At 37.8% G+C, this 16,265-nt stretch overlaps 2 protein-coding genes and 1 pseudogene across 2 annotated transcripts; 2 read left to right on the plus strand and 1 right to left on the minus strand.

Annotated features, from left to right (window-relative positions):
* Positions 1 to 3,890: 3,890 nt before the first annotated feature.
* Positions 3,891 to 5,250, plus strand: LOC122992449 (olfactory receptor 6C1-like). Its single transcript, XM_044366242.1, has one exon. It carries the CDS (start codon positions 3,969 to 3,971, stop codon positions 4,911 to 4,913), a length of 945 nt encoding a protein of 314 aa, XP_044222177.1. The 5' UTR covers positions 3,891 to 3,968; the 3' UTR covers positions 4,914 to 5,250.
* Positions 5,251 to 5,507: 257 nt separating this feature from the next.
* LOC122992493 lies at positions 5,508 to 6,890 on the plus strand (annotated as a pseudogene).
* Positions 6,891 to 9,042: 2,152 nt separating this feature from the next.
* Positions 9,043 to 15,837, minus strand: LOC122991714 (GTPase IMAP family member 8-like). The gene is made up of 5 exons (XM_044364943.1): positions 15,552 to 15,837; positions 13,409 to 14,125; positions 11,354 to 12,676; positions 11,200 to 11,255; positions 9,043 to 10,083 (listed from the first exon to the last, which is right to left on the minus strand). Exons 1-5 carry the CDS (start codon positions 15,595 to 15,597, stop codon positions 9,844 to 9,846), a joined length of 2,382 nt encoding a protein of 793 aa, XP_044220878.1. The 5' UTR covers positions 15,598 to 15,837; the 3' UTR covers positions 9,043 to 9,843.
* Positions 15,838 to 16,265: the final 428 nt, after the last annotated feature.

The raw sequence follows: 16,265 nt of genomic DNA on the forward strand, positions 1-16,265 counted from the left end.
TGGATGTGTATGGATCTTTCATGTAATGCATCTTTAAATGCTTTATAAGACTGCTGTAAATTCTCCTTTGCCACTTTAAAACAGTAATTGCCAGTGGCTGCACAGCACAGCTTGCTGTGTAGGCTACTGTTTTGGAGCAGCAAAGAAGAATTGATTTCCATGAAAAATGCAGTATTACCCGGGTGTGAAACTACGTTAAGTTTATTAATATATTACCTGATCCAGCATTTTAGGTGGATACTGGTATCTGTATCGGAACAACTCTAGTTACAGGTGCTATTCTTGTCTATCACAAAGTTAGTGGAAAAGGCACTGTCTAGTGGTTAATACAGAGTAGGTGCTTCTCATTTATCTTTTTCTATTTGCATAGACAGTGTCATGTACTGTCCAAATGTAAATAAGGGTGCACAGTTACCACTGCATACACAGCAACATGACAAAAGAGATATCAAATATTAGCCTCTGCATTTTTTTCAACATCTGCACATATAGTAAACAGATCCGTCAAACCAGTTTATGAAGTCACTGTTCAGACACATGGAATAATACAAGAGACATTTCTACTGGTAGCAAGGTTTTTTTTGTTTTGTTTTTTTGTAAATTAAGTATTTGTGTTTTCATTTGATAAGAGTGTCTCATAATTTGTTGGAATAATTCAGGGTAGTAGTTGATATGTTTTAGGGAAAGTAGAAATGTGTAAATATATCTGATGTCAAAACACACTTTCTACCAGACGAACAGGGATATTCTCCCTGACTATAATAATATTATCTATACAGGTTAAAATGAAAAGAAAAATCTGGAGGAAGGAAGGGGGGAAGGATCACTGACTGAAAGTAACGTTAATGTTACATCCACAACACTTGATAATGTTAAGTTAGCTAGATTAGCTTACCTTTTTATAAATGTCATTATGTTTCATAGTTTCCCACCTGTTGTGCTGCAGCTTGAATTTAGTCCATAAATCTGTTTTTTTTTCAAGAACCAGTAACATCAGATAACATTACTGACAGAGACAGAACGCTACTGATTGCAAGATGCTTCTTATTAACGGTAGTGCAAGAGGTCAAGCGGCTAAATCAACCACTGCACAAGAGATATTTTTGAGGTAAGTAATAAGTAAAATCCTCCGCGATTTTACTTATCGGGAGCTAGGCTAGGCATGTAACATTTACTTTAAAAAAGTCAGATACATTTCTAGTATGCTAAGTATGATTTCTATATTTAAAATTGTAATTAAAATGAGAAAAGCATTTTGTAATGGACCCTTTTCACGGCAGACATTTTGACCTTTCAATGCAGGAAAAGCACAGCTGTGAAAAATAACACTAACAATGTCTCCACTTGAGTCATTGTCCCAGTAAGCCATGTCAGTGAGTGAGCAGCACAATACCAGTACCTGGAACTGGCTGACCTGAATGGGATGCAGCCATCATTACTGTACACCACCATACACAATCATGGTCCACCCACACAGGTGTTTCCATTTATTCTGCCTGATGAGGCTCCTTCTCAGAACCTTGTGGGTGTGTAAATACTGTCACTGATTGACCCTCCTTGCAGTTTTGGTGCACCTGTTTTGATGGGAAAACTTGAAAGCATAGCTGAACTACAGGTTCTCCAAACCTAAAGACATACTACCTCATATTAAAATGACCCATATGACCCATATGCTGACCCCAGTTGGCAAGACAGCATTGTTTGGGAGTGCCTGTTACAAACTATTATAACAAAAAGTGGAAAAATTTCTGTAACTGTTCTATAATAGTATTACTTGACCTCAGTTCTGCAATTGACACAGTAGACCATCATATCCTGATAAAGAGGTTACATGATTGGGTGGGTATATCAGGCATAGCATTGGACTGGATTTCATCTTATCTCACTGATGGAAGTTTTACTGTCTCTATTGACTCTGTGTCTGACTTCTCTCCACTCTCTTGCGGTGTCGCACAAGGTTCGATTCTGGAGCCCCTATTATTCTCTCTATTTTTGCTGCCCTTGGGACGGATCATCAGCAGTTTTGATGTTACTTATCATTTATATGCGACGATATCCAACTCCACTTCTCATTCAAACCTAGTGAGTCTTTTAGGTTATCCAGGCTCTGTCTTAATGCTATTAAACACTGGATGGCAGAAAACTACCTACAGTTCAATGCTGATAAGACAGAGGTTCTGGTTTTCGCCCCAGAAGAGGTTGCCCCTGTGATTATAAAAAGTTTTTTATAAAAAGTATTGGGCCTCTTTCCTCCGCTGCCCACTCCAACCTGCGCAATTTAGGGGTAATATTTGATCAGTCCTCATCATTTGACACCCATGTAAAGCAGTTTACCACATCTTGCTTTTTCCACTTGAGAAATATCAGTAAAATGAGATCTGTAGTTTCAAGAATTGAACTAGAAATTCTTATACATGCCTTTATTTCTTCTCACATTGACTACTGCAACGCACTATTTACCTCTCTTAGTATCTCTGCTGTCGATCGTCTGCAGACAATCCAAAATGCTGCCGCAAGACTACTCACCAGGTCAAATAGATGGTCTCACATTAAACCTATACTTAAAACATATACTTAACTCTTCATTGGCTTCCTGTTGCTTTTAGGATTCAGTTCAAAATTCTCACTCTTACTTACAAAGCTCTGCATGGTCAGGCTCCTGCCTGTGTTGCTGATCTACTACACCCATACACATCAGCTCGCTCTCTTAGGTCAAACATGCAAAATTTACTCTCTTTTGAGGCCGTGGCACCTAAGCATTGGAATGCTCTGCCTGCACCCTTAAGGTCTGCTGATTCTGCTTATTCATTTAAAAAGCAGCTGAAAACACACCTTTTTAGACAGGCGTTTGAGTAAGTTATTGTGGTTTTTTCTGTTTCTGTATTTCTTTGTGGCATCATGCTCATATAAAGCACTTTGTGACAATTGTCTGTGAAAAGTGCTGTATAAATAAATTTTACTTATTTACTTACAAAAATGATTCATATGACTGTTGTGTCTCTTCCTGACAGACAAGAGTCATAATTAACGCAGCTGCCGGAGGTCCTTCTCAGATAAATATAAACATGGTCTTTATGCTGTTGTTTCTCTTGTAAGGTCAGTCTTTATCAAGATGTTTTATCTCATAGTTACTAGATACACTTCTCTCTGGTATCCTTTAACACATATTTTTAATTTACCTCTTATATCCAGAGATATTCCTAAACAGTGGAAAGCAGTACATGTACAGCCTCTGCATAAAGGCGGTGACACCAGCATCATGTTTAGCCAAAATCTTAGAAAAGCTCATCAATAAATCAAATGCATAATTTCTTATCTGAGCACTGTATTTTAAACCCCCATAAGTCTGGTCTCAGACCTCGTCATTGCACTTTGACAGCCATATGTAAGGTAGTAAGTGATATAATTTGTTTGGATAAGAAGGAGTGTTGTATTACCCTGTTCATGGATTTATCAAATGCATTTGTCACAGTGGATCATACTCTTCTTTTGGGCTGTTGAAGTGGATTGATTAAAGAAGAAATCACCATGAGCTCTAAGAAATTTCTGATATTTTATAGACAAAAAAAAAGGATTAATCAAGAAAATAACTGAAAGATTAATTGATAAAGAGAATAATCATTAGTTGCAGCCCTTTTTGACATCACTGTCCAGCTGCACTGTGCTAAAATTAGAGGACTATACATTAAAGGGGCTAAATTGTATACACTAATTACCAAAAGGTAGCATTTCATAGTGATTGTGCCATTTGAAATGCAGAGTGCTGGAGCCAAACAGCCCATTCTGAATTCCCAGCTGCTGTGTTGTTGTTGTTGTTGTTGTTGTGAAAGCGATTATGAATAGATGGTGTGGAGGGAAATCAGAGTCAGAACGGACGGCACAGTGTAAGCCCTTACTCTGTAACCACCTGCTGCATGTTGGAGAGGTAGATTTTGAACATCTGAAAACTGAAGATTTGTTCTCTCATCATGGATAACGTTTCTGTTGTAAGAATTTTTATTTTATCAGGGATAAATGAGACAATGAATTACAGACTCACCATCTTCTCACTCACTTTACTGTATTACTGTGTTATTTTGTTTGTCAATATCTCTCTCATCGTGATTATTATTTTAGATGAAAATCTGCATGAGCCCATGTACATCTTATTGTGCAATTTTTGCATCAATGGACTTTACGGGACGACAGGTTTCTACCCAAAATTCCTCTTAGATCTCCTGTGGTCTTCTCAAGAAATCTCATACAGTGGATGTCTTTTTCAGGCTTTTATAGTGTACTCATTTGCTTGCAGTGAATTGTCCATTCTAGCAGTTATGGCCTACGACAGATATCTGGCTATATGTCGACCGCTGCACTACCACTCTTTGATGACGAAGAGGAGGCTCTCTCAGCTTTCCTGTTTCTCCTGGCTTACACCTTTTTGCATTATTTCCACCAGTATTCTACTAACGTCTAGATTGAGGTTATGTGGTTCAAACATTCAGAAACTCTTTTGTGTGAACTGGGTAATTGTTAAACTTGCCTGTTCTGACACTGACACTGTATCAAACAGTGTGATTGCATATGCAACAATTTTCATTTATGTGTCTCATGGGTTCTTCATCATTTGGACTTACATGCACCTTATTAAAAAATGTGTGAGGTCCACAGAAGACAGGGCAAAGTTTATGCAGACCTGTGTTCCCCATTTAGTCTCTTTAATCACATTCCTTATTGTAATAATTTTTGATCTGATGTATATGCGATTTGGCTCCAGAGATTTACCTCAAAGCCTCCAAAACTTCATCGCTATAGAATTTCTCCTTATTCCTCCATTTATGAATCCTCTGATATATGGATTTAAACTGACCAAAATCCGAAATAGGATTCTGGGTTTAGTTTATGTTAAAAGAAAATCATCTATGAAGAAGTAATGCAACAGATGTAATGTATATAGGGTGTATAACTGAAGCCAATTTGCAGATTAATGTGTGTGCTTTAAGATAAATTACGATGTCTGTTTTCCTCAAGATATCTGCAAAATGTGTCCCAGTCTGTTCCACATGTATGAGGAAGGATGGCCTTGTTATATGCTTACTAATAAGTGTGTAACCCTTTAAATTTGTTAATTTGATGTCTAGTATGCTCTTTGTAACTTGTATGAATATATGGATATGTTTTTGTTCTGCTCTTGTATGAAATGCAATTAGTGTCTTTTAATACAGGAAATTTGTCACACTACATCATACGAAATAGTATGCCCTAAAACACACACACACCTGTCTTACACACCCGTTTTTAGTCATTTTTTAAGCAAAAACACTTAATATTTGCTGGTTGCAGTTTCTCAAATTTGAGGATTTGAAGCTTTTCTGTGTCATACAAGATAGTAAACTTAATATCTTTAGATCTCTGACTGTTGAACTGGACTGATGAAAGAAGTCACCATGAACTCTTAGAAATTACAACAGGCATTTTTTTTTTACTATTTTTTGACATTTTATAGACAAAACAAAAAAGATTAATTGATTAATCAAGAAAACAATTGGAAGATAAATCGATAAGGAGAATAATCATAAGTTGCACTTCTATTTGACATCACTGTCCAGCTGCACTGCCCTAAAATTAGAGGACTATGTATTAAAGGGGCTAAAAATGTATGCATGGATTACTAAAAGGTAGCATTTCGTAATGACTGAGCCATTTGAAATGCAGAGTGCTGGAGCCAAACAGACCAGTCTGAATTCCCAGCTGTTATGTTGTTGTTGTGAAAGCAATCAATAGATGGTGTGGAGGGAGATCAGTGTCAGAACAGACAGCACGGTGTAAGCCCATACTCTGTAACCACCTGTTGCATGTTGGAGAGGTAGAATTTGAACATCTGAAAACTGAAGATTTGTTCTCTAATCATGGATAATGTTTCTGTTGTGAGAATTTTTATCTTATCAGGGATAATGAGACAATGAATTACAGACTCACCATCTTCTCACTCACTTTACTGTATTACTTTGTCATTTTGTTTGTCAATGTCTCTCTTATCATGATCCTTATCTTAAATGAAATTCTGCATAAGCCTATGTACATCTTATGCAGTTTTTGCATCAATCTCATACAGTGGATGTTTTTTTCAGGCTTTTATAATGTACTCATTTGCTTGCAGTGATTTGTCCATTCTAGCAGTTATGGCCTACGACAGATATCTGGCTATATGTCGACCGCTGCACTACCACTCTTTGATGACGAAGAGGAGGCTCTCTCAGTTTTCCTGTTTCTCCTGGCTTACACCTTTTTGCATTTTTTCCATCAGTATTCTACTAACGTCTAGATTGAGGTTATGTGGTTCAAACATTGAGAAACACTTTTGTGTGAACTGGGAAATTGTTAAACTTGCCTGTTCTGACACTGACACCGTTTCAAACAGTGTGATTGCATATGCAACAATTTTCATTTATGTGTCTCATGGGTTCTTCATCATTTGGACTTATATGCACCTTATTAAAAATGTGTGAGACAGAAGATAGGGCAAAGTTTATGCAGACCTGTGTGCCCCCATTTAATTTCTTCAATCACATTCCTTGTTGTAATAATTTTTGATCTGATATATAAGAGATTTGGCCCCAGAGATTTACCTCAAAGTCTCCAAAACTTCATCGCTATAGAATTTCTCCTTATTCCTCCAGTTTTGAATCCTCTGATATATGGATTTACACTGACCAAAATCCCAATTAGGATTCTGGGTTTAGTTTACATTAATAGAAAATTATCTATGAAGAAGTAAAGCAACAGATGTAATGTATATAGGGTGTATAACTGAAGCCAATTTGCAGATCAATGTATGTGCTTTAAGATATATTAAGATGTCTGTTTTCCTGAAGATGTCTGCAAAATGTGTCCCAGTCTGTTCCACATGTATGAGGCAGGCCTCGATATATGCTTACTAATAAAGTGTGTAACCCTTCAAATTTTGTTAATTTGATGTCTAATATGCTCTTTGTAACTTGTATGAATATATGGATATGTTTTTGTCCTGCTTTTGGATGAAATACAGTTAGTGTCTTTTAACACAGGAAATTTGTCACACTACATTATACAAAATAGTATATCCTAAAACGCACACACCTGTATTATATACTGGCATGTGCACACATACAGTATACACACATTACATACAATATTTTTTTTAAATTATTTTAAACATTTAACTCTTGTCTTGTTTTTCTTCTTGTTTTTACATCATAGTATATCACAGCCCTTAAATTCTTATTCTTATAAAACACACAATACAACAAAGGCATCAAGAGACACAGATAAGGAACATATGATAAAGATGGCAATAAAAAGTTAAAACAGTAAAAAGCCAAAGCCAGTAAAATAATGAAAACTTAAGAGCAAATAAAAACAGCTAAAATTTAAAACAAACCAAGTAACTAAAACAAGAACAGCTGGTAGTGAAATAGGATTAAGTTTAAAATTTAAAGTGTCCTAACAATAAAAATGAAGTAAGTTTTAGATTGTTCTTCATATTATTCAAGGTTGTAGGTGTGCAGTAAGAAAAACTGGATTTTCCAAGCTCAGTAAAAACAGCCATCACCTTCAGTGTAATCCAATCATTTGAGCATGTTTGATAAGGGCCCGCATTAAAAGACAGCAGCAAGGGGGTGTGATGGGGTAAAAAAAAAATCAGTAAGGGTTTTATTTATTTATAGAGCCCTTACTGGAAACAATGTCTATCACAGAGCCTTACAGAGAGGGAGGGCCACCCAACCTTAGTATACAGCTCAAAATGATGAGTATCATCATTATCACTGGTAATAAATAGTGCAGCGTAATAAACAGTATCTAAAGGCTTAAGAGTAACAGCTGAAGCATGCATGTATAAAATGTCACCATAACCCAGGACTGATAAAGCTGCCTCAACAAACGTCCTTCTACAATGCAGAGGAAATTATGTTTTATTCCTGTAGAAGAAACCAATTTTTTGTCTTAAATTGCTCACCAGTATAGTCACATGATATCTTAAAGATACCTTCTCATCAATCCAAATTTCAAGATACTTGTACTCCATGACCCTTTCGATATTTGTACCATTTTCAGTAGAGATGACGAGGTTATTATAATCAATATTTATGGCTCTGATGAAAAACACAAATTAAGTTATCTTTACTTAGAACTAAATTATGGATATTGAGTGCAATTTCTAAATCAGCAAAGCAGTGTTGGAGAGATTTTACAGCAGAATGTACAGCATAAGCAATGCCATACAAGATTGTGTCATCAGCATAAAGATGTATATTACATTCAGTTACAGCGGAAACAATATCATTTATGTAAAGAGTGAACATAACAGGCCCAAAGACTGAGCCTTGTGGGACACCTTTTGCAATTTGAACAACACTGACGTCTGTCCATGAGGTAAATCTGAAAACATTTATAAGCAATTTCATCAAATCTGATACTATGAAGCCTTTTTAAAAGCAAATGCATGATCAAGTGTAAGGAATGCCTTTGAAAGATCAATAAAAGGAGCTGCACAGTGTTTCTTTCTATTTAAAACAAGAGTGGCGGCAGTAACAGTGCTGTGCTTTTCTCTAAAACCAGATTGGTGTATGCTTAGAACAGAAAGTGCTGAGAGGAATGATTTAATCTGATCATTTACTAGAGATTTTAGTATTTTTGCTATGTATGACAATTTAGAGATACACCTATCATTGTAAAGCTCGGCAGTTCCACCACCTTTATGTAATGGAGTTACATACAAGCAGCCTTCCAGACCTTAGGAACTGTACCGTTTATTAGATTAATATAGTTATAATATACCGTCTAGTGGATTAATATTGCCACAGAGTTCTTTTAAATAATCAGAGACAGAACTCAACCATTTTAAGTTCAAATCACCCAGTAAAATCATCTCTGAATTTTTATATGGAGCTAAAAGATCAGCTATTGCATCAACAGCTGAGGAGGAATCAGTATGCGGTCTGTACACAGCAACCACAATAACAGAATTATTATGTGCAATACACATATTCAGAGCCAACATTTTTCTACTGTGATACAGTATACAGTATAAGTAAAATGAGCTCTTGTGTAAATGGCCACACCTCCTCCTCTTGAGTTTCTATCCATTCTAAAGAGGTTATAATCATCCAAGGCAAACTCTGCTAAGATGAAATAACTCTGATTATTTTTTAGGGTTATTTATTCAGACTTGACAAAGCTTCTGCTACAGAAAACATTATACAATTGTATTCACAGGCTGACCAGTACTCCCCATGAGTTTTAAACTGAATTCATTAATGCACATACTACAAAAAAGGTTACACCTCAAAATCACAGAATCCTTACAGTCTACAGCCCTTACGCCCACAGTAAACCAGCACAGATGTTATCATCTATTTTGGCTCATCAGAACTCTTGTCTATGATGTGTTTTTGATTGAACTTTAACCTGCAACATTGCAAGGCTCTCCGATGTCCAGCCAGTTTGAGGGAAGGGAGGGATCGACCTCTGTTTCAGGAAATACTGATTGATTATTCAGACTCTTGCTCATGTTACTGCTCAGAAAAATAATTAAAAAAGTAGAAAGGGGCGGGGGTGCTTGCTTGCAGTGAGTGCATGGACAATAATGAAGGTTTATGGCAATAAAGTGACAAAGAAGCTGTGTATTTTAAAACTTGTGAAAGGCTGTTGTGAGTCCAATCATTACCGAACAGTGATAAGTTTACAAATCTCTAAAAAATCTGAATGAAAGCAAAAATCTAGATAGATATATGTATAGATGGACACCTTAGCCGTGCATACTCTTGCCCAAACGTTTTGAAGAATTTTACATTCAATATGTCTCAGAAGCCTCATGGTAGAGACTCACTTGCTGCCGCTGTCTGACCCCATTTTCTTCTCCTGGGGCCAGGCTCCCTGGACCAGTAAGCTCCCCAGCAGAGCCCCTACTGCAGCCCCGATAGCTGACCGGGCCCTCAACTCTGTAGTGACTTTGTAGTAGCCAGCAATCGCCCCAACTGCAGCCCCCAGTGCAGCACCTCCAGCTCTCAGCGATGACAGAGTCGAGTAGGTCTCAGGTTGCCACATTTGGTTTATGGTCTCTCTCTGTGGAAAACAGATTCATAACTGCTTTATTAATATATGACTATAATATATGAGTCATTAATGAATGACTGCACAGTATCTTACAAATTGGTCATAATATGTACTTTGGTTGTAGTACTAATAATATTGAAATTGATCAGTAGGGACATGGTTGTTATTAAAAAGAAAGTTGACTGTATTGGGCCAACTGTTCACATGAAGGATGTGTCTCCAACACTTTGGACCCAATTTAAGATGGAAGCATGGGCTTCCTCAAAAAACAAAAAAAAAGATTATTTAAGACAGTTAGACCTGCCTAAATAGAGCCAAAGATAATTAGACTGATTCAAAATGCTGTTGACCCATGCAGATCCAAATACAGAGAGAACACCAACACTGGCAGCCTCATGATGCTCCACCAGTTAATGGGTGTATTTCTTTGCACTTCACAGCTGATACTCTCCTCGCCTTTAAAGACATCAGACATATTGACCCAAGAAACGTGGCAACAGACCAAGACCCTATGTGGACCAGAATAGAATAAATATAACTTGGACTCAAAAATTGTTGTTGACTTCAGTCCTTACATTTTTATGTGCACAGGTTTGTATGCTTGACTTTTCATCAAAAAAAAAGTATTTTCCATAATCCAGTTTTTGCCATGCAAGTGGTGTAGCTCAAGGCATGGTGACATTGTTTGATGTTTTGGTCCAGAGTGAAAGGTCTTCACAGATGTTGGATGGATTGCATTCAGGAACAGGCATTCATGATCCCAAGAGGACAAACCTTCATGACTTACCACTGAATGCATATCATAATTTCTCTAGTTCAATACAAATGCTTCAAAAACGAATGAAGGATACCATTTAGATGTGCTGTGGATATTCATGATACTGACATCTTTTGATGGAAACAAACTCCACAGAGCACTGAGTCTTATTGATATGGTTTAGTTATTGTGTACTCAAGGTCAGACTGGTTCAGCAAAACTAACCCTAACTTCTCCAGCTAAAATGAACAAACTCAGGCTTTGTGACATAATTATAAACACATTACAAATAGGTCACTTGTCTTACACTCCTTGCATAATGCATTAATTATTTTCCAAAATTGTTGGAAATGTCCATTTTCACCAACCTTCTCATGTGGCCGCATGGTGTCAGTGTCCTGCCTTTTCTGTTCTGTCTCTGTAACTGAAAAGAGGTTAGTGGCATCAGTCAATCAAGAGGAGACCCATCATTTGCTTAACAACACCAGACTCTGGATAATTTCTGTCAGGCTCAGTACTCACTTGGTTTAGTGGTGTCTCCACTGTGATTCGCAGGCACTGTGAATGGCCATTTCTGTTGTCTGCTGAGCTCCGCAAGTGTCTTGAGGTTCATCATTGTTTTCATGTGGTGGTGCACAGTGTCAGTTTCTTTTTTCTGTATTTGCATCTGTGTCCCTTCAATATTGGCTTTCAACGCCTTCTTTGCATCTTCATTGCTTCTCTTCAGCTCTCCAATTGTCTCTTTGAGCTCTTTCACTTCTCTTTTGTGATCCACCATCATTTGGTCCAGTGCTTCGTCTTTGTTTTTACATAGTTTCATTAAGGCTGCGATCTCTTGCTCTTGTTTCTTTGGCGCTGTCTCTTTTACCTCGCTGCTTTCCTTCATTGCTTTTATCACATCATCTTTCTCAGCACATCTTTCACCCAGGCTTGTTATCATTTTATGTTTCTCTATAATGACTTGTTTGAGCTGGTTGTTTTCCCTCTCAGCCTCCTTTAATTTTATACCAATCTCTTCTTCATGGTCTTTCTTTCGTCTCTCTTCTGCCTCCCTCTCCATCTCTGTTGTCACCTTCAGAGTTTCAATCTGCTTATCTTTCTCCATAGCTGTCTTAATCATGTCCTCTATCATTCTCTCCTTCTCCTCAACTGTTTGCTTTAGGAGATCATTTTCTTCCTTCTCCTTCATGAGCTGTTGTGCAATCATTTTGGAGCTCTGATTCAGCTTTCTGTTGCTTTCTTGGACTTTCATGAAACTACTCAGCAAGTATCTACTATCATTTTCCACCTCAGTTTCCTCAATCTTCGCCAGCAGATCTCCCACCTGAATGTCTCCAACTTTGTTTGAGTTATTAAAAACATGGTATCTATTCCCACATTTGTCAACCAACCACTGTAGGGCAGGCCATCTCTCAATGTGCTCCTCAATGGGAGTGAAGCCCAGTTTTTCTCCCCACATGAACAGCACAATGGTTCGAGTCCATACCCAAGCTCCGAGCACGCTCAAGTGTTCCTCCACTTTTAGCCGGTCGGTTTCAGTGTAGGTCTCGTCGCTACGTACAACCACGAGGACAGCATGAGGATTATATATAGATGCACTGTCGGTAATTTGCTGTTGAACTTCCTGTGGAGTGTCCTCAGAGCAGTATCTCCCATTCCAGCCAGGAGTATCAACCACAGTGACTCGCTTTTTGTGAACGTCACCCTGTCTCTCAGTACATTGGGATGTTGGATGTCTGGCTTGAAAGACTTCATCACCAACAATGATGTTTCCAGCTGAGCTCTTTCCAACCTGCTTTGGTCCCACAATCAGAATTCGAAGCATAGAAGTCGGAGGGTACTCTCCTGTGTCAAAAAATAATAATAATTATCAGGATTTAGACAACAAGAATACATTTTTGTCTGAGAAAAATCTCATGTTTGGATGCACAAAAAGAAAATTACATATGGATGTGTGAGGACAGGTAAGGCGTTCCCAAACTCTCAAAAGGGGAAAGCTTTAAGAAACTTAAGTTGTTTGACATTACTTGCTAGAACCATAAAATTGATGTAATTTGAGTTTATTTTTATTTAACTTCAACCTTTTTGTACCATGTCCATTTAAACCTGCAATAACTGGTTGGCCACTTGGGGGCAGCGGAAACAAGCTGTGAACACAATACTGACATATTATCTTTTAATTTGATGTGGTGAACTTAGCAAATCTTTGAATATTTACACGTCCAGCAGTTACGAGTGTTTTTGTCCATCTGGCAAGTTTAAGCCCAATATTCACTCTCTTTTAACTTTATTTTTGGTCTGCACCAACTCCTGAGTGAAATATTTGTCTGTCTGCTGTTTGGTGTTGGCCAGGTTGCGTACAGTGGGTTTATCTGACCTTTTTTTTCTGCTGAAAACAGCTGCCTGTGAGCTGTGAGACTGAACCAAAAGAGTAAAGTTGTAGGCCAAAGCAAAACAAACAAACAAACAAAAAAAAGCACTAAAAATGGCTAAAATGCTCTGTAGAGGTGAGTAGAGACAGTCATTTGATCCATTCTTATAAAAGTATTGATCATAGCTGTTTTGAGTGATGCTTACCCATTAGAGATCTTAGTGTATTTCTGGCGTCTTGCACATTCATTCGCCTCAGAGTCGCCCTCTCTTCTACCGCTTTCCTTTCCCTCTCAGTTATTCTCGTGACTTCCTCATTTGTAGTCACATAACCAGCTCCTCCTGCCTTTGCATTTCCTGCCACCATTGCATCGATCTTCTCCAAAAGCTCTGCAACCTGACTGTCGTCATCTTTTCCCCAAGTGCTTGTGTCTAGAATGTGGTACCTATGTCCACACTTGTCCAAACCCTCCTTGAGAAACCGATGTCTTGCAATGAAATCCTCCACAGACGCTCCCCTCAGTCTCTCACATCTGGTGAATATTACTATTGTGTTTCTCCACAGTGTGCCATTAAGCAGCTCCAGAGGTCCCTCAACTGTCCACTCCTTGCCTCGGTGAGAGTCCACAGGTATGACTATGAGGACAGCGTGAGGTCCTGGCGGGCACATGGACATGCAAGTTGCCATGTTCACATTCACCAGGCCGGGGTCACAGACAGAATAGTGGATCCACCTTTCAGGGGTGTTGACCACAATGACTCGGCGCCCATCGCCAAGAACACCCTGTCTCCGGACGCACATCTTCACATCTCTGCTGATGTCAAACATCTTTCGACCGAGGATGGTATTACCTGTTGAACTCTTCTCCAGCCAGTCGTGCCCCAGGAGGACAATCCTCAGCTCCTGAAGACAGTGTTTGCCTCCTGGTGGGAGACGAGGCTTCAGCAACAGTGAAGATACTGTATGTCATTGTATTTTAGTCCTACCTTAACACAGGTGTTGCAAATGGTGATTATGCTGAAAACTAGGGCTTCAACAAACAGTTATTTTCATTATCAGTTAATCTTGATTAATCGTTTAATTGTTTAGTATACAGTCAAAAAAATAGTGAAAATGCCTGTTAAGTCAAGAGTCAAGCCAGAGTCAAGGGTGACGTCTTAGATGTCTTGTTTTGTTCAGCCAACAAATCCAAAGATTTTCAATTTACTACCATGTATGACAAAGAAAAGCATTAATTCATCACTGAGAAAGTGAAACCTGTGGATTTTTGGCATTTTTGCTTAAAAAAAAGACGCGATTATTCGATCATCACAACAGTCACAGATTCATTTTCTGTCAGTCATCTAATCGATTAATCGACTAATTGTTGCAGCTCTGAGTAAATGATTATTTTTTGAAAAATACAATTTTTGTGCAATGAACTTCAAAGCGCCTGTTCTTGAGATTGAAAGGTCATTCTCGACTGTGAAACAATAAATGGATATTGTGATTGTTACAATGTTAACTGTTAACAGTTGTATTCAAGGTCAAGAATCAACTTTCTATTTCAACTTTTAAACTAACATTGACAATAAGTCCATAAATCAGTCAGAAAAGTTGAAATTTTTACAATTCAATGACAACTGGAGCTGCTGCTGAAGATGATGATGATCATCATCCCAAATAGCTACTAAACGGACCTTGTTATAAGATTGTATTAGCAATCAGTAATAGCAATCAATTCTTACAGGAAGAAACAATGATAAATCAATTAATAGTTTGAAAACTGCTTTGTAAGCATCATCTGTTACTACAGCTTTCTGTTTGTGGTTTTAATTACAAGGTCATCAGTGAAGGTATTTACAGCTCCAACCCTGAAAGTTGAGATAGTGTTTAGAGTATCTTTTATGATAACTTAGTCATCCGCACCCAGGAAGCCATAAAAGTTTAAATCTTCTGCTGTAGCTTTTCCATAGGTTGTTGGTACATTTGGTTGTAGCCTGAATGCATGGCCTGTCATCCAAAAGTGCTATTGCAAAAGAACAGAGGAGCGTTTTTGCCAAATTGGTTTAGGTCATTCAAAGCGTCTATCGCAAAAGAACAGCTAAGTACATCTCTACAATTTTGATCATAAGCTTCAGAACAGCTACTAAAAGGACTTTTTTTATGAGATTGTATTAGCAAGTCTGTGTTCTTAGTCTCCCTTCTTTGACAAACATAAACTTAAACATAAAACTACCATAAAACTAAACAACTTTAATTCTGTCATATAAGTGTTACAAAGACTATATAAATAAATGCTGCAGTTTATACTCAAAGTGTTTATATCTTGACTTTAACTGTGAGAGCAAATGTAATTCAACAACATACCTTTCCGTGTTTGTGCTCTGTGGGTCACTGAAACCTTCTCCTCCATCTTTTATCCTGTTGAAATATTCACTCCAAGTGGAATCAAAACTCTCGGTCCTCAGTGTCGACCTATGCTTTAACATTTGAATCAGCTTTCTTCTCGTGCAGTCAAAGTCCAGCCAACCAAAGTAGTCATAAAACTCTTAACTCTGAGGTTACATATCAGATGTAATTATATAATACAGTAAACAATGTAATTAAATAATAATAATAATGATATTTAATTAAAATTACTGTTTTCAATCAGCTTCTTACTATGATTGACGCAACGTCAATGTAATGTCCTCTGAAGTGATGGAAACACCACTATGTGTGCATATGTGAGTGGCTCCATTGAAAGAAAGCAATGTCACATATCAGCATCAGCAATCAGGATTTAGTGACATTTGAATCAAAATATGACAGTTCTGGGGTTGCTTGGTGACTGTCGCTCAAATATAATCAAACCACACCCACACAGCGCTGATGTAGCAGGTTAGCTGAGATTTTAAATATTAAAGTCCCCTTCCACTCAAAAATGACTTTTTCTTCTTGTTCCTTCCCTTTGATGTTGGTGCTTCACTGTAAAGATGTTTTCACAGTTATCTGCCGAATGTGGGAAGTTTCTCTGTGATCACCTTTAATCTGAGTTTAAGACGTGTGCCTACAAGCATGATTTGTGACATCACAGCTAGT

The sequence above is a fragment of the Thunnus albacares genome, chromosome 11, assembly GCF_914725855.1.
Source record: "Thunnus albacares chromosome 11, fThuAlb1.1, whole genome shotgun sequence".
In the NCBI taxonomy this organism is placed as follows: Eukaryota; Metazoa; Chordata; class Actinopteri; order Scombriformes; family Scombridae; genus Thunnus; species Thunnus albacares.